The sequence below is a fragment of the Artemia sp. Qi Xiang Cuo genome, chromosome 14 (genome assembly GCF_049724085.1).
Source record: "Artemia sp. Qi Xiang Cuo chromosome 14, ASM4972408v1, whole genome shotgun sequence".
Taxonomy (NCBI): Eukaryota; Metazoa; Arthropoda; class Branchiopoda; order Anostraca; family Artemiidae; genus Artemia; species Artemia sp. Qi Xiang Cuo.
This window is the reverse complement of record NC_142807.1, coordinates 34,129,400-34,148,185: the sequence shown is the minus strand read 5'-3', so window position 1 is coordinate 34,148,185 and position 18,786 is coordinate 34,129,400. Positions and strand designations below refer to the sequence as shown.

The 18,786-nt window shown below is 34.7% G+C and overlaps 1 protein-coding gene across 2 annotated transcripts in view; it reads right to left on the bottom strand.

Annotated features, from left to right (window-relative positions):
• Positions 1 to 18,786, bottom strand: part of LOC148944394 (uncharacterized) — a 127,225-nt gene that overhangs the window by 12,716 nt on the left and 95,723 nt on the right. For both annotated transcript variants that reach the window (XM_089100492.1, XM_089100494.1), the window contains exons 6-7: positions 16,426 to 16,509; positions 9,662 to 9,878 (exon numbers count right to left, since the gene is read on the bottom strand). In XM_089100492.1, the coding sequence (XP_088956618.1) occupies positions 9,662 to 9,878; positions 16,426 to 16,509 (301 nt within the window). The remainder of the gene's footprint in view (positions 1 to 9,661; positions 9,879 to 16,425; positions 16,510 to 18,786) is intronic.

Here is an 18,786-nt window from a genome sequence, read left to right as displayed (position 1 = left end):
TCACCGCAGCACCAAGTCGCCTGAGGCCAACACAGCTACGCACGCTCCTCCTCCATCCCAATCTATTCAAAGCCTCCCTTTTTACACCCTCCCACGAAGTTCCCATTTCCTTTAAATCTTTCTTTATGATGTCCTCCCACCCTAGACGAGGACGACCTGCTTTCCGTTTAGACCTAGACGGTTGGCCGAAAAGAACAATCTTCTGCAATCTGTCATCCTTCATCCGCACAACTTGACCTAGCCATCTCAACCATCTTTTCATTATAACCCTAGAGAGCGGTATTGAACCACATTTTTCGTACAGCCTATTGTTTGAAATACGGTCAGTCAACCGGGTACCCAGAACAATCCTTAAGCAATTTCTCTGGAAAACATCTTGCAAATCTTCACCTCCTTTTCAGAGAGCCTATGCTTCAGACCCATATTTGACAACTTTCATCACTGTAGCTTCTAATATTCAAATTTTGGTTTGCAGACTTATCTTCCTATTCTTCCAAACTTTTTTTAATTGTGAAAAACACCCTGAGCCTTGGCTATTCTACTTTTAACATCTTCACTGCTCCCATCACCCTTACTAATAATACTACCAAGGTAAGTGGAGCTGCCCACTTGCTCAATCTTTTCATTACCCAACGTCGCCTTTTCATCTTCACTTATTCCTAGTCTTAGTGACTTAGTATTCTTAACATTAATTTTCAAACCTATTCTAGCACCCTGAACTCGCAAAATCTCTAAAAGTTCATTCATTTTGCTCACACTTTCCTCTAGGATGCTTAACTCTTCAGCGTAATCTAAGTCCAGGAGACTTTTTCCTCCACATTTGATTCCGTGGTCTCCCATTGCCTTTCCTGTACTCCTTAATACAAAGTCCATCAAAATAATCCATTTAAAGGGGGATAGAAAACAACCCTGCTTAACTCCTGATTTAATACAAAACCAGCTGCTAACCTCATTTCCTACCTTAACCGCAGCAGTTTCATTCTCGTACATAGCACCAATCACTTTAATGTAATTGTCTGGTATACCATACAAGGATAAAACCTTTGCTAAAACTCTTCTATCAACTGAATCGATCGCTTGCTCATAATCTATAAAACTAAGGACCAAAGGTGTTTGACAACTCATGCACTTCTCAATTATTAACCTGAGTAAAAATTTGGTCGACGCATCCTCTATCTTTTCTAAAACCGCACTGTTCTTCTCTTAAAACTTTGTCTACGGCATCTCTCAGTCTAAAAAGTATCATATTACTAAGTAATTTGCTACCTACAGAGACCAGATTAATGCCTCGATAATTACCACACTCACTTTTATCACCATTGTTATAAAGTAGATCAATTAATGTTTTCCTAAATTAATGAGCTTCTTTTCCTTTTTCAAAAATTGTAATCGTAATAATCAGTGACTTGTTCTTAACTTTAGATCCACCTTATTTAAGAAACTTATTTATCAAGCTCTCAACAGCTGGAACCTTATTATTTTTTAATCCTTGGCATTAAAACATAAAAAGATTCCCCTAAATTCTCATATTAAAAATAACAAAAAAAGTTTGTATTTGCTGCTTGGTCTTATTAATAACAGAGAGCTTGAAAACCTATTTGAACTGGATTAGGATTTATTTCTACTTATGCCGTAACAGAAGTGTTTCATCATTTGATACATCAAGTTCTTGGTTGTTATCACTTTTTATTGGGGGCTGAACCAAAATCCAAAATTCATTTGAGAGGGGGGAGGGGGAGATGTGCTTTTAGATGCTTTCCTAGATGCTTTCCATGCTGTGCTTTTTAGATGTGCTGCTAGATGTTTTCCAGAGAAATTGCTTAAGGATTGTTCTGGGTACCCGGCTGACTGACCGTATTTCAAACAATAGGCTATATGAAAAATGTGGTTCAATACCGCTCTCTAGGGCCATAATGAAAGAAAGGTTGAGATGGCTAGGGCAAGTTTTGCGGATGAAGGATGACAGAAGGCCGAAGATTGTTCTTTTTGGCCAACCGTCTAGGGCTAAACAGAAAGCAGGTCGTCCGCGTCTGGGGTCGGAGGGCCTCACAAAGAATGATTTAAAAGAAAAGGGAACTTCATGGGCGGGCGTAAAAAGGGAGGCTTTGAATAGATTGGGATGGAGGAGGAGCGTGCGTAGCTGTGTTGGCTTCAGGCGCCTTGGTGCTGCGATGATTTGTTAGTAGTAGTAGTAGTAGTAGTAGTAGTAGTATATTTCTAAAATAGCTCTGATTTTTTTTTAAAGGAAAGGCTGATCACATCCCTTTTAAATCATAGTCTTTGATGGTAGGCCTTACTATCTATACAAGGGCGCTCGGAGAATTTTTATATGAGGTTTGAGGGAGAGTCCACGCTGCCAAAAAAGTCTGAAAATCATTTCTTGTCTATTTTTGTTACTCTAGGGGGATAGGGGACATAAAATTTTGCTCTCATCCTCTTCGCGTGGGTGTCAATGCTTGAATTTATCGTTTCTTTAATTTATTTTTGTTTCTTTTTCTTTTTGCTTCAATTTAGATGTTTGACGTAGCTTTGTCTTTTTCTCCAAGGCTCATTACCTCTCCTTGAGACTCAGTAGAGACATTTTGTTTTCTTACGCCATTCCTCGCGGGGGTTAGGCAAGTGACCTACTTTGTTCCAGAGAGGAAGGGATAGAGAAAAGCTACTTTGCTCCTTATCATGGACGACTTATCTCTGGTGAATGGTAACTAAAAATGTCATTTTATGGTATATCCATGTTCAAAATATCTATGTAGTAGCATTTCCTTCTGTGAGAAAAACATTTTGGTAAGTTTAGAAATAGAAACAGTTTTGTTCTGTAAATATTAGCTCAAAATTTGTACTGTGTGGGATGTATAGGAATATTTTCTTTAATAAGTGAATTACAACAACAATAAAATAACTAAAAAAGACATGTGTCTACTAAAGAAATGAATAACCATTTAAATTGTTTTATGTTTCCATTTTAAACCCCCGACTATTTGCAGGGTTTCATTGTTTATGCGGCGTGGTTAATCGTAAAAATGAGACGGGAAATCCGAAAAAGTCGCTTTAAGGAGCCCTTTTTAGTCTGTCAGTCAGCTGACCAAACGTCTCTAAAAATTATGCGTTAAACACTACTGCATACTAATTGCTGGGATAATGATATGGAGTTTTTTGCTACCATTCGCTACTAAGTCATCCTGGATTATTGGCAAAATCCTCTTGAGACTCTTATTTATTTTTTATTTCGATTGACAATATTTTTAAATGATTTTAAGAATGATTTCCTCTCACTTTATCAATGTCGTGAACATTATTCACTAATGTTTCAAACACTGGCACTTGAAGCATCAAGTTAAACTAATATTTAAGCTTGGAGCCTACTAAAAACTATGCTATGCTAGAATGTAAAGGAAACTATTCATTATAAAATAGGGAAGAACTTTTCAATCAAGAACATTAAAGTTTGAAGGCCACTTCTTAATAAGCTATCTACTTTGTCACGAAGATGGCCGTGGCTGAATTTCGCGCAGACGAAGTGACTCTTAATAATGAGTTATCGATTTTGGTGAAAAGGAAATAGCATACCTTAAATAAATAAAATCACGATTTACATGCAAATCCTTGACAAAGAGCCTTAATTTGAGGATAGCTTTCAATTATTAATAGCCTAAATGTCATTTTGATAGCTTAAATGATAGCTTTGGTTCCATTTAGAACGCGTTATTTATTAAAGAGAATTCTTTGTTTGTCCCTGAGCTGATTTGTTGAATCGGATGTCGATTCAAGTTTTTTCTATGTTCCAAAAATTAGTTTTTCTTCTCAAATTCCATTCTATAGAAACAAACATAATTTTTTGAACATTTCAGACTGCCTAAACACCTCTGGAAATGTTCATAATGAAGTTCCTAGTCAGACAAGTCCTCTTTAGGTCAATTGACCTCCCTTCGAAGAGCAACAAATAAAAGAAGTGCCTTCAAATGATAAATGAAGTTCTACGCAAATTAAGAACGATCTCTAAAACCAAACGGAAGGTCCTAGAAGAGAAAGATGGTTAATTAATGCAATCCCTAGTAAGCTTCATTTTTAAAGGAAATGAGGTATTTTCTAGAAGAGGGGAGAGACTTTCCACAGTCCAAGAAGGTCGTTACGGGGAGCAAAGACAGCGTTCTAAAAAAAACAATCACTTGAAATAGACTAGTTACAAGATTCAGTTTGGTAGGGTTTCTCAATGTGTGTTGAGTAGAGCTTTCGCGTTCCATGACTAACGTCTAGTATCTGGGGCTTTTTTTCAATTGGTTAAAAAGAAAATAAATAATACTAGTGCCCACAACGCTCTTTACTTAGGCACCATTATTGCACTGCCTGTGATAAGTAACTGTAGTTTCTTTTGGTTTTTCATTGTATTGTATTATACACAATTAGATAAATTTAACTTATAAGAGTTAGGTAGATTAGGGCCTAACTTACAACAGGTCATGTGGTTTGAAGTCATACAAAAAACTCTCACTATCAGAGACTAAACTGTGCTTTAGTTCTACTAAAAGTTATGTGCGAGGTGCCTTCGTGTGCACTGATGGAATAGAGACACGGAGAGAGGATCAGGAAGGGTCTCAAAATGTGCATGGCGTATGCAGAATCCACGGAGGACAGAGCGAAGGCATAGAATCGTATGCGGAGATATGTTATGCTTGGGGGTTCGGGAGAAAATATTTACCCCGTCATTATGATTTGGAGGTTTGCAAAATGTGCTAAGTGATTTGATTTCAGGTCATTCACTTTTCAAACAGCCAGTTTATCTACTTTTCAAACGTTATGGCACCTAAATACATTCTGAGACCGCTCAATTACATACGTGGAATTAGGTAAATTAATAAATGGCTGTACTTGACATTAGCTGAATTTGGGTTCAGGGACAAATTTTTCTTCAAATTATAGGTTTACGAATGAGAAAAATTTTGTCTCCCAATTTGACAAGTTTCCTTATGGAATCATATCGAAAATTCCACTTTGGATATTTTTCCACTAACACATCCTTTCAAGGCCCATTTCGTTGATGATGCTGGTTCTAAAATAGATAAAAAGACAAACGGAACTATTCATAAGCCCTACCGTTGTCTTTGGGCGACAGAAGTCTTATCCTAAACGTATCACTGAAATACACAGACATTAGGAAGTAAGTATAGTGGCACATTAAAAAGAGCAATTCATTAGAACTTAGAAGCGACTGTGAACCCTTAAAACTGCTTAGAAAACGATGTTTGGTTTATGAGAAACTAAGTTGGAATTAAAATTTGACATAAAATTTGGAACTCCCGCAGATCTGGAAAAAATTGTGCAATGTATATAATTTTTCCACTTCACAGCTTTATGTCATAAAATTCAGGATGAATGGAATTCTTATTGCTTTTAATTGTTTTTTTCATTATCATTATTATTCTTTATTACTATTTTTTCGGGAAAAAAACACCCAAGGCCTTGGCTATTCTACTTTTAATATCTTCACTGCATCCATCATCTTTACTAATAGTACTACCCAGGCAAATGAAGCCATCCACTTCATCGATCTTCTTGTTACCCAACATCACCCCTTTTCCTTCGTCTATTCCCAGTCTAAGAAACTCAGTCTTCTTAACATTAATTTTCAAACCTTTTTTTGCATCAAGAAAGGTCAGAACCTCCAAAAAATGCTTCATTTTGCTAACATTGTCATCTAGGACACTCAAGTCATCAGCATAATCCAAGTCTAGGGGAGTTTTACTTTCCCATCTAATTCCATGCTCTTCCATAGCCTTTGCTGTGCTCCTTAGGATAATTTCCATCAAAATGATCCATATAAATGTGGATATAACGTCACCCTACTTAACTCCTGATTCAATTCAAAACCAGCAACTAACCTCATTTCCTACCTCAACTACAGCAATGTTGTTCTGGTATATAGCACTAATCATTCTAATGTATTTGTCTGGTATACCATACAAGGATAGGACCTTCGATAAAAGCTCTTCTATCAGCTGACTCAAACGCTTGCTCGTTCCCGTTCTTCCCGATCTTCGAAGAACATATTTATAATCTTCAGCAATTTATCTCGAACTTCACAACAATCATATTTAAACATCTCTGTAATGACCGCATGTGTGGTGTCTCCGCGTTTTGACTTGTTCTTTGTGATCCTCAGTGTAACATAAATAAAGGAATAACGAAACACTGACTCTATTTCACACATACTATACATGATATTTGGTCAAGGTTTCTTAGGCTAAGGATAAAAGTCGTTCTTGATGAAATTCTGAAGAATTCTTTTTTCCGAGTTTCACTTTAAAATGTTTTTCTAAACACAGCTGACATATGTAACCTTAATGTCACGATCTACAAGTCACGCATGAATCACAACGTTACATGTGTTTTACTTTTACGTGCAACCATATTCCTGTTTTTCTATATTTTCTTGTTCTTTTTGTCGGATTTTACGATGATTTTTGCTTTATTTATTTTTATTCATTTCTGAAAGCATTAAGGGTGTCAATGCAATTGTTTGTTGCTTACATCTGTGTAAGCTGTGGTTGGTGTGACTTATGTCTTTTAAATATAATCAGACATATACACTGTCGAAAATTTAATATAACCAAATTTAATATAAAATCAAAAATAAAACACGGGATCATGCTTCGATAGTTTCATGTTAATGACCTTACAGTTGCGGTTAAGAAACGGAAACCCACAGTTTGCTGTCGCCTATGTCAGCCTGAATCTTTCAATGGTAAAAAAAAATCCATCGCTTTCGCAGGATGAGGACGCTCTCGTTGCTTTCGCTGATGACAGTACCCTTGGTACTGTAGTAGGAACTGAGTCTGAGAAGCTTCCCAAACTAGTGGACCTTTTTGAGAGAGTCGTTCGCTGGTTCAATGCTAATTGCCTTGCCTTAAATGTTGCTGAGTCAAGTGTTTTTTTAATTTTTTCCGTGAAGGGGTTCTCTCAGTAGACCTGAGGATTGGTATGTCCGATTTCTCGGTATTCTTCTCGATGAAAACCTTTCATTTAAGCATCATTTTGGACTAATTAATATGAAGATCTCAAGGAGTCTTGGAATTTTGAGGAAGCTAAAACACATTTTTCCTGGTTCAGTCTTAAAATTTCTGTTCCATTGCTTATTTTAGTCCTACGTCTCTTATTGCCCTACTACATGGATGTCAACTTTCTCTTCTTTTTTGAAACCACTGTCTAAGTTATATGATAAAGCAAGGAGGATTATACAGGAAACAAATTGTTCTACAAATAGCCCTTACTTGATGTGCAGTCCTGCATTCTTTCGTGCCCCTCTTTCATTTTTCATCAACTCCATGGTGACGTTCCCGCAGCCCACCAAACTACTCCTTCTTTCGTCTCTGATAGGTCTACGCATCATCTTCGCAATTCAAGAAATATTAATATTTTATTTACTCCATCGGTGAGGTCTTATTTCAATCCGTTAACCGCTTGTCATATCGTTTGGAATACCCTACCTCAGTCAGCTCAAGAATGTCACTAGTTTGGTACTTTCAAAAGAATCCTGAGAAATATTTTCTGGGGCGGGTGACTCTTGCCTAGGTTAGAAATTTTTGCTGTGAGGGGTGTTTGACTTGTGCTCAGCATTTCTCGCGGCTTGGTTTCAAATATGTATTTGAAAATATATTTAATTCAGGGGATAGTCCTCTATCTTTTTTTTGGTTTTGGGTTTGTTTTTTTTAGGTGGATTTATTCTTTATTCTTTTTTTTGGGTCTCTTAAAGTTTGAGTTTTTTTTTTTTTTTTTTTTTTTTTTTTTTTTTTTTTTTGTCTTGTGAAGAGTTTCTGAAAGGTGTAAGTGTAATTTATTAAATATATTTATTTTTAATGTATTTGTTTCATTTTTGTTTCTCCCCTATTTTTTTCCTGGCTATAGAGCCTTACGGGGAAGTCTATATTGAAGTGTTTTTTTTCTGAACTTAATGGTTGAATAAATTGATTGATTGAGTTTCTTCGTTTCTATGAAAACGGGGAAACATTTAAAAGAAAATTTTAGTATCAATTTTCGATTTTAAGCTACGTCCTTTTTGAAATTAAAAAAAAAGAAAATATGTAAAACTTTGCCTTTTTTTCGAATTGATATCAAAGTGAGTATGCAGCCAAAACTAAAAATGTATGGCTAGATTGTTATCAAGCAGCTTTCACAGTCGTCTCTAAAAAGCAAGAAAAGCTTACAATTGGTGAAAAAATGTACAATGAATACCTATAAGCTAAGCACAAGCAACTTAAGAAGAAGCAAAATAGCATGCCTTGAAAACTAAAAAAAGGACTTGTAATCTTATTTCTGAATTTTGAAAAAAATTTGTTACAGTCATCAATGATTCAACGTGTTGACAACTAAAATTTATAATTGAGCTCTTCAACGAGAACTAGCATATCGTTTCCTACAATTATTGGTAAAGAAAACAAAAACTTTGTGAGCTCATGTTTTTTAAGCATTTTATGTTTTTGAAGTTTGTTCCGCCATATATTTGAATGTAGAGTAGTACTTAAGCATCTGGCTAATGAGGGATCTAGAAATAGTGGCCGGAAAAATCAAAATTCTCTTTTTATCAGAAATTTGTTCAGAGGATTTCATTTGTCAAAGAAAATATCCAATAGATTAACATTAGTTGACCATTTCCAATATTTTTTATGCTCTGGAAAAGGGGCAGAGACAAAGATCATGGGAAACTGATAAGAGAAGAAACTCAAAATCAGAGACAAATTATGATTTTGTAATATATTTTTATTTTTGATTGCATCGGGCCAAGGAAACCCGATTTCGCCAAAACGGCGAAAATATGTATGTTCGTGGTATTACGTAGGCCTATTTTCGCCAAAAGGGCAAAAATACATATATTCGCCACATAGGTGTTCATTTTTTTTTACTAGCTTATGTTCTTCATAGTAACATAGTTCAAACTGTTTTACAACCTGGAAAATATATGGAAACTATTGGGGAAATTTTTATAATCTTGATATGTTTTTTGTGGGGGGGGGGGCTGCATGTGCCTAAGAACCCCCTTTAAATTTCAATAGGAATAATACCAATAATATTCATCTAAGTATTTATATACATTTAACCATCTGTATTTACTTTTTAGGCTCAATTTTTTTTCATTTTGTACTCCACTTTTCTTTACAAAACCATGAAAAACTAGAAAGGACTCCAGATAAGACGGTCCTGTATTGTATGCACCCATTAAAAAGAGATGAAAAAAGTGGAGCCTATATCAAGATTGTTGGCTACGAGTGATTTTATTTCAGAGGGTCCCGACATCTGAAGGGGGGGGACAGCAGGAATGCAAATACCAAATTATACAAAAAAGAATAATAATTAATTATCTTTGACAAGTAATTGTATCTTTTTGGCAACCTGTATTATTATCTTTGGAGTACCGTAGCTTAATATACGCTTAATATATGCGTATATACAGCTATTAATATAAGCGTATTAATAGCATATAGCTTAATATATGTGTAATAGCTTAAACTATGCTCTTTACAAGAAACTGGTTAAAGCTACGATCTGAAAAAAAAAAATAAAAACCTCGATTTGGTTTTTTCTTCTTAGTTTCAGTTCATTTTTTCACATACTTTGGGACATGGGGTTAAGGGTGCAAAACAAAACATAAAAAAATAAATGTGCCACCTACTCTTCTTCACCTTGTAGCCTGAGGGGGGGCCAATTTTATAGCTTGGGTAAACATACCCTGCTTGTGGTGAAGGCGGAGGAACATCTAGTTGAGGCCTCTCAGCGACTGCTGGTGGTGGAATTGAAACATTGCAAGATAAACGAGCAAAATCAGATAGAGGTACATTGTCTTGTGGTTTGGGAGATACTGAGTCTGTGTAGGGCGTCGTCGAACCATTCTATAAAATATAAAAATTTAATATAGAAAAGATACTGGATTGGGCCAAAGATTATGCTTAATCAATGAGGCGATGCAATCAGGTTTAGTTTTTTTTTTACTTCACACGGCAATTTCACGGGGGTTAGTATTCCAGTTATCTAAGGCCGTCATTTTGGCAACTGAGTTTGATGAAACTGTTACTTCTTTTAAATTGATTGAGCGCTGTTATACTACTTGCAGCATTATTTTTTCCTCTGATTAAAGCCCTGTCAAGTTGCCAAAGCTTGGGCTGCCTCAACTGCTCTGTGTTCCACAGGTCCCTTCGCTAAGTGCACCGTCTTTGACTTGCTTCTAGAGTAAAAACGCGTAGGAGATCCAAAGAATTGACACAAAATGGTTGTTTGGGATGTTCATGACAACTATAATCAAATTAGCTAAATAAAGCAAAGAAGCCCGAGCATTGAAGAAAGAAGGAGAGGATATGCTATATCTTCTTCCATAAATCGTTATGGGTAATTTTACGCATAAACCTTAATAATGAGGTGACAAACTCTACTTCTTATGAAGGAAGTAGTTTCAGGTAACTTAACGTACATTATCGAATTGTTCCTGCGATGTCCTTAGGACGGCCAAAGACTGTATCCCTAAAAAATTTGATTAAACAGCCTACAGGGTGCTATTATAGTTGGAACCAAATCTCCCAATAAGGCTAGGATGAGATGACAAAAATAGCCTGAATACTCAGGGATCTCTTGAAAGGTGGCGGAAGCAGTAGCTATAAACAGGGTGGAGTAAAAGTGTTTACAACTGTGGCGACCCCAGGTAACCTGACGTAAATGGCTTTGCCCTACCACCTTAATTGGCACTCCTATAGAAACTTAAATGCGGATTGTAAATAATTATACAATGTCCGTCGAAAGTGCTGACAGCTTCTTCCCCAGCCCTGCACATAGTTCTGCACCCGTGCTTGTGTTCATACCCGTGGTGTAGAGCCCTTGACGGATATACAATCACTGCTCTCCTGTTAGACAGGACAAATTATTATAACTTCAATGGAAACCTCACAAATAGAGATTACTATTTAAACAGCATTGGGCAATTCTTGACTCTGTCATAATATTGATCCTCAATTGAACCACTTCTAAAGTTGTCTTAAAATGAGAAATTCACAACTTAGAATGTCTTCTAAAGAACAAGAGGAAACCAAGCAGTTTGGGAAAAATCTACTTTCGAATGAAAATTGCTAACCAGCAAACATATTATTGTCAACAATAAATATCAAGGGGATGAAAGAATAGATTAATAAGTACAAACGTATTCCAGTCTGTAATTTAGATAAACATGGCAAAAATTATGCAATGGGTAGTGAGCTGATAATTTTTTGTTTCACCAAATCATGAAATTGGGCAATGGCCTTCAAGCCAATCAAAGCATTGCGTGTAATTTCAACCAGACATCGACTTTTTTTATGAAAAAGAGAACTGTCCTGGATATCTCACAAAACTAGTAGGGAAGGGTGCATTCCATGGCTTAAAATCGTTCCATTTCGTTTTCGAATTGCCCCTCTCTTTTGCCTTCAACGTTGTTTCTATTAAAACCATGAGAGAGTAACGTGAGCCATCACCCCCTTCTTCTAAGAGACATTCTTTGACATGTATTGGCAAGAATTGTCCCACAACTAACCCTTGCAACTAATGCTCCTTTTCAGGTCCAATTAGAAATAGGCTACAGAATATGTGCAAATGCACTTTCATTCGTAACATACCATCTCCCACTGGGGAAGCTCTCGCCGTGAGTCTTAATGGCTAACATTCACTGTGAAACTATCTAAACTAATTCTATAAAAGAGATAGACTTAAATAGAACCCTGCATTGAAGTTATGCATGGGAATTTTACATCCTAATCAAGAAGTAGCAGTAGCATCTTTACAAAATAAAGTCTGTATATTATTTTGAGCTAAATATTGAAAGAAAATTGGAGAATAAATTAGAATCCAGCCTTTGGACAAATTGGATTAAAATTCATTTCAAAATCAAAAACAAGTAGCTTTTAATGAAACTCTGGAATTTAATTTCCATTCGGTTATTAGAAAGAAAGTCACCCAAGTTCTGAAAAAAAAGTTTTATTAACCTGAGCAAAAGTTTTCCATTTACTCAATGACGTTGTTACCCTACTGCGATTCGGTACTGGAATTATCTGTGAATTAAATATACATTAAATAATCACATAATAAATTGTTTACATAATTTCGTTTTTTATTGTCATAACTATTAACATAATTGAATAACAGAAAATGGAAACATAATTGGAAATGGTAACATATTTGTTGCCCTATTGTAATTCGGTATAACTATCTGTGAATTAAATATACATTAAATAATCACATAATAAGCTGTGTACATAATTTCGTTTTTTATTATAGTAGGAAACTCCACTTTATAAATAGTAGTAAGAAATTTTTGGAAGATTTTTGTAAATCAATTCAAGCTAAATGATATTCAATCCGTCAATTCAGCTCAATTTTTTCTAAAAAAAAAAAACAAATTCAGGAGCAAAATATATGACGAATGGTTAGCCATGAGGCTCGTAGCAGCCACAGCTGTTAGAATAAACAAATAATTCCAGTATAAAATGAACAACCGAACAAAAATAGAAATAAAGTCAGAGGACACAGACAGAGTTACTCAAGTATTATAATCCGACCTTGACATGACAATCTGCATTCATACAATCGGGAATACATAAACACAAATATAGAAAAATAATATCAGTTTATTGTTAAGAGTCCAGATAATCCAACAATTTTGTTTCGCTGAGAAAAAAGCTACATTTATGCCCGAATAAACGAGGTTTTATTTTCGTATTTGCTACGATCGCAAGAAGATGTGTTTAGCATCTATTGACTGAGATGTTTCAAAAGACGTTGTGTAGCAAGATACAGCTTTTATAGGAGGGGAAAAACTAAAAAATTCCATTTTTTGACCGTTTATTAGGGGGTTTTCTTTTAACCAGTTGTTTGAAAAAGAATGCTTTTTTTACTGTTCATGACAAGGTCAATGATATCTTGACATTTAAATTTTTTTTTTTTTTAAACTATGTTTACGAGCGAGAAGAGGAGACATGAATAATTGTGGAATAATTAGGGATATCTAACCATCTCAAGAACAGAATGAGAGTGCTCAAGATGAGATACTTGTCGACGGATTGGGCCCTTCGATTTGGTTTTGTTTCGTTTGAAAGGGTAGGTTGAGGCATAAATCTTGATTTCTCGATGAAGGTCATCGAGAACCATCGAAATTTCATTTTTTGAAAATTCCTTTTCAAAAAATGAAGGGGATTTTTTTTCATTTAATTTTTGCAAAACATATTATTTAGTTGAGTGCCTTTCAGTAAGAGCTATCATTTAAAAATAGCAAATCAATATTATACATTGATAAAAAAAAAAATGAGAACAAGTAATTTATCTTAAAATAGCTTCTTTGTGAAAATTTTGTTAAAATAGCTTATTAAACTAAAAGATTTGTTTTAGTGCTTTAACAGCAAAACATTTCATCTACATGCTCTAACTGCAAGAAAAAAAATATTTTGTATCATAGTTATTATCGTCGTCATTATTACCGATACCATTGTTATTATCCTTACTATCGTCATCATTGCCATTACCATAGCTATAATCTATAAAGCTTTTTTTTCTCGTTATATTCAAGAATACATTTATATACCAGAATTGTTTCAGCCCAATGGTTTCCACATACTGTAACCAGAACAAAAAACTTTTTCTTAGGACAGTTTTATTGCGATCGATCGATACCGAAAGGATAGAAGGAAGATAGGAAATAGAAGTTGTATTTCATATAATAATGCTTTTTTCATATATTAATTGCGATTCAGCGTGTTTTCATTTCGTTTAAAATCGGAAGGGACTCCAACTTTAGTCACGGAGATTCACTAGAAAGGTCATAGAAGAACGTGTAATAGAAACTTTTGAAGGAATGGCTTAGTCAATAGATTTATCCAATAGCCTTACTTTTTTCAAGTTGTAGTAATTGTGACATCGTACTCTGAAAGTAGAACTTTGCTACGCGTTTAAAATGCATTGACGTAAGCATTTTGTTTCAGACACAGCTCGAATGACGAGCAAACGTTTGTGTTGGTGCATGTTTATGGCACACATTAATTTCAAAATTCGGGGGAGGTGGGAGGGGAGATCTAAACTCTCGAAAACTCCCTTTAGCTACATCACTTCTACCGAAGCATTTCAGAACTAAAATATAATAGTATAGTTGCAGGGAACTTGGAATAAACGGGGCCGTGACTGGAATGCCAGAGAATTTATTTATTTACCTGTAAAACGGACATATGGTATAACTTTTAAAAAGCAAAAAGAAACAAGTGGGGGGAATTTTTGCATTTAAACCCGGATATGGACCTATATGCATCTCTACCGAGATAGAGGATATGATGGAGGACCTCTAGCCCCTTTCCCCTTTCAAATCCTTTATATACCAGTTAACGATACTTGCAAATATGCGTGGTATCTAGCAAATTAGCATTGATGACGCAAATTAGCTATTGTTTTTTTTACTGATTGTCAGGATTTCAATTAAGTATACTCTTCAGCATTGGACCCTGAAAGAATCCGCTTAGATCTGTTCTTTTATTGGAATCCATTGTAAACTAAAAACTAAATTTTATGACACAACTTATTTAAATTGCTATTTTAGTTCTCTAAGAATGTTTGATGGAGGTAGTAAGCTGGCCAAAATCTACTCTTGACAGCTCGGAGATTAGTTTCTATTAAACCAGAAAGCTTTCTTATTCCTCTTTTTAAATCTGTCACAAATTATTTCCTCGATACACTCCTTCTGGTCCTGTTTTGTTGATGATATTCTTTCCCTTTGGGAGAATGGGTATGATACTCTGAAGGATTTTTCGGTGCATTTAAATACTTTTGATTCGAATCTTCAATTTACGTTGGAGCTGGAGGATTCAGGGAAGCTTCCTTTCTAGGATGTTCTAATTCTAAAAAATATTGCAAATCCTGAATTTTTTATCTATACGAAACCCACCCACAATGATCTTTCTTTGTATTCTCTTGTCAAACCACCTTCCTCCTGTGAAAAGAGGCGTAATTCTCTGTTTATTTGATCAAGTTCTAGAAATCAGTTCACACAATAATGTAGTCTCTCTGAACTAAATTAAGTTTAAGATATTTTATCCTGCAATAAAACAAAATGAAAATTCAGAAGAAAATGATACAGTATTTCAAATCAGACAGAGCAAAATAAAAAAAAAAACTTTACTAACGATAATAAAAGTCCAAATATTTTAGCTTCACGTCCGGAAGTTTTTATCACTGTCTATTTTGAAATATCATAATCATGTTTTTATACTTTCATTTCGTCTTATTTGTAAATGAAAAGGCAGTGTGGACTAGTAATTTATTCTATATTCTATCTATTTATTCTATAATGGTTATTTATTAAACTTATTGAGGAAATTATAGATAGAAGACTAAAACAGGTAAAAGGAGACAATTGTGGGCATGTCCCCATTTATCAGTAATTTCTACATGTAAAAAAAAATACAATTTTGTCATATATCCCTACGACTTGGTGATAGGCTTGAAAAATTTTACAGAAACTTAATCTCTCTGTCTCTTTGAAAAACGGACTAAAGGCTGAACGTTTTTTTTTTTTTTTTTTTTTTTTTTTTTTTTTTTTTTTTAATGCTGAGAAAGATAAAACTATGCTTGAGAGTGGCGTTTACAGAGTCCCGTGTTCGCATGGGAAGTTTTACACTGACAGAATCCATCGACAGTTGGAAGAAAGACTATACGAACACGAGCTTTTCATATATAAATCTCTAAAGCCTAATAGTAAAAATGATGAATTTGACTGCTTTTGGGCTTCACGCTTTTTAATTCTTCCAAATTGGGTTTTTGTTTTATTTTGATGTCCACTTTGCTTGTCTTTTTATTCATTTTATTCTTTTTTTCTAATCTAGGTCGTTCCCATTTTCGCTCAAAAAATATGTACTTGATTTTTTAGACTTTTTCAAATATTGCGGAAGAAAAGAAGCCGTTTTTTTCGAAGTATCAGTTTTTGTTACATCCAGTATTTTCGTTGGCCTAATAAAACCTTATTTTCGATTTTATTCTCTTTTGATTTTTGCCTATCATTTGTTTATGGCTTGGTTTTTAGTTTCGGTGTTTTTTCTGTCTCGATACAGTTTACTTCAAAAGGTTAGTGTTGGTTTTGTTTTCTTTTCGCGCTTTTCTTCTGTGGTGAGCACTGAGGACGGCTTGGTGGAGAGGTCCTTGCCGAAATATCTGCTTTGTCTTTTCACTTTCTTTTCCACTGGCTGAAAATCACGCTCGTTTCTTGGTTTTCTTACTTATTTTTATATGATTTTTCTTTTGTTAATTAATAAATTTGACTTAATGGATACTATCAAAAACAGTGAATATTTTTATATATTGATGCTGAAGTTCAATTACTTTTTTTTTTATTTCTTGCATAATTACTGCACGATTACTAACAATTAGGAAAAAAATTTTACATACCTGAGGTGAAGATGGTCCTTGAGAGATGCCCGGAGAGGATATGCTAGCACTATCTTGGTCGGCTATTGAGCTACTGCAGAATGCCTGAAAAGAGTGGTTAAATTACTTACAAAAAATAGATAATTCTAACTTCTTGCAAGTAGCGCCCAAGAAATAAGGCAGGGTAAAATTTTGGTGTAAGTAAACACTTTGAAATTACCCTCGAAATCGTACACCCTAAGTAGCGCTCTGACATTTATTACTGCAGAGATAAATAGCTGATTAGCATATTAGCTGATTCTAAAAATAAGACTTAAATGTTTATTTAAAATCCATGTTAAATAAAATTGTGAAATTTTCTGTTATAGCTTCGGAAATGCTAGCCAATCACAACTGTCAGAAGAAAATTCTGAGTGGTCAATCTTAACAGAGGTCATATTAATCTAATTTTAGTACTGGACAGATCTAGTTCTGGATGTCAGCTAAAGCTCTAAAACAACTGGGCTGGAATTCATCTGATTTCAAATATCAGCATTAGCTGAATTTTGATATTAGTGAAGTTCCATTGTGAATGGGCCTTTTATTACATCTATATTCCAGAAATGAGACTTGGCGTTGGAGAAATTCGTCATGTCAGACAAGGAATCATGTGTCTGAAGGATCTTATCTCAAGCAGGTGTCGAATGTAAAAAACTTACAAAAACTCTTTTGGTTCAAGAAACTTCAGTATCGCCAAGAGATAAAACTTTGTCACAATTGCGAGATTTTCAATATTGTCTTAACCATTTAATCTTTGTATTTAGATGTGCCAATAAAGTAGACTCTCTTTTACTTATTAATAGGATAGTCCTTACAAAACTCAGTCATTGTGAGTAATGTCGCTTAAACGTTTTATGAAACTCTGATTATCACTCTGATTGTTACATCAGTCTATAGCAGTGATTCCCAACCTATTTTAGGCCATACCCCACCTAGGCATTTCTAAAATCCCGATGTCCGCCTCGTGATACTTAATTTTTTCTATTCAAAATTTTGCGTGTATTCGCCTGAAGGAAGCTTAAAAGGCCACAAATTAGTATTTTTTGAGGTTGTCCTCTTGGCATATTTTATACACCTTTTGTACAATGTATAACGTCATCGCAATACTGTCATGTTTCTCTTTTGCTCTTTAAAAGCATGTGAATTTGATGTCATTCATATGATTTTTTTTTTTATTTATTTGAGGCTCTAAAATATAGTCAGTCGAGGGGTTTACGTCCTATCCATGACCCACCAAAATATTGTCTTGCCCAGCTGGTGGGGCGTGCGCCTACCGTTGGGAATAACGGGCCTATAGCATAATCATGCAGTATAAGTAAAATATGATGAGAGTGCAAGAGATTTTAACTACGATAGTCGGTCAAAATAAAATATCCATCGACATTTAGGTCGACTTTGGGTTAGAAATCAATGTCTTACTTTAGACATAATTTTAACCTTTCTATTACAATTTTGCTTCTGACAAAACTCTTCAGATATGACATTCAAGATCCACTAAAATCTACCTTATAGCCAAGTATTACATAGACATACAGGGATATACGGCCAAATCAGGAACAGATTGAAAAATAAGTGCATTTTGTATGTTCTTAGATAATATTTAGAGCACAACTCTTGAGAATATCGTCATCCCTATTTTATTTTTTCTCTCTTTTACCGTAAATAAGAGGTTTTTGCAACAGGCAGCTACAGGCATGCATTATGATAAATAAATCATTAAGAAAATATCTTTATAAGAAATATTGAAATTGTTGATTCGTTAAGAAATTTATTAAAAATAATTGTAAATTAAATTTTTAGTAAATAGTTATGTGCGTCTTAAGCAATTTTAAGGATTGATTTACATAAATCTTTTTAAACAAGAAACAAGCGATGCCCCTCATTGGGGAGAATCAGGCATGCAGACGGATAATGTTTCGTCTTGAGCGTGTCCGAAAGCTCTGCGTTCTTGTTTGATCCTCGATAAGTTGTTGGATTTTCGTTGGATTTTTCATTCGGACTAGGATAATTGGCTTGATAATCTGATAAATTTAGCTAACCAAAAATCCTTTGAAAATGCTGGAATCTGTGCTGGATTTTTCGAAGAAAAGAAATTCTTTGACAAACTTGTGACTTATAGATTATTTTTATGTTAAAATACTACATGAAAGTATTTGGAAATCCTCAATCGCATCGTTCCCCAAATCTTAATTGATGCTTTTATAAACGAATTCTATAGATTTAAAAGGGAGAAAGAATTTTTGAAAGAGAGAATCAAATGCAATGATTTGACAAAGGACATAACAGTTTTCTATTCCCCACTCATTCAGTCTTCTTAATGCCCTCTTCTGAAATACACACTTA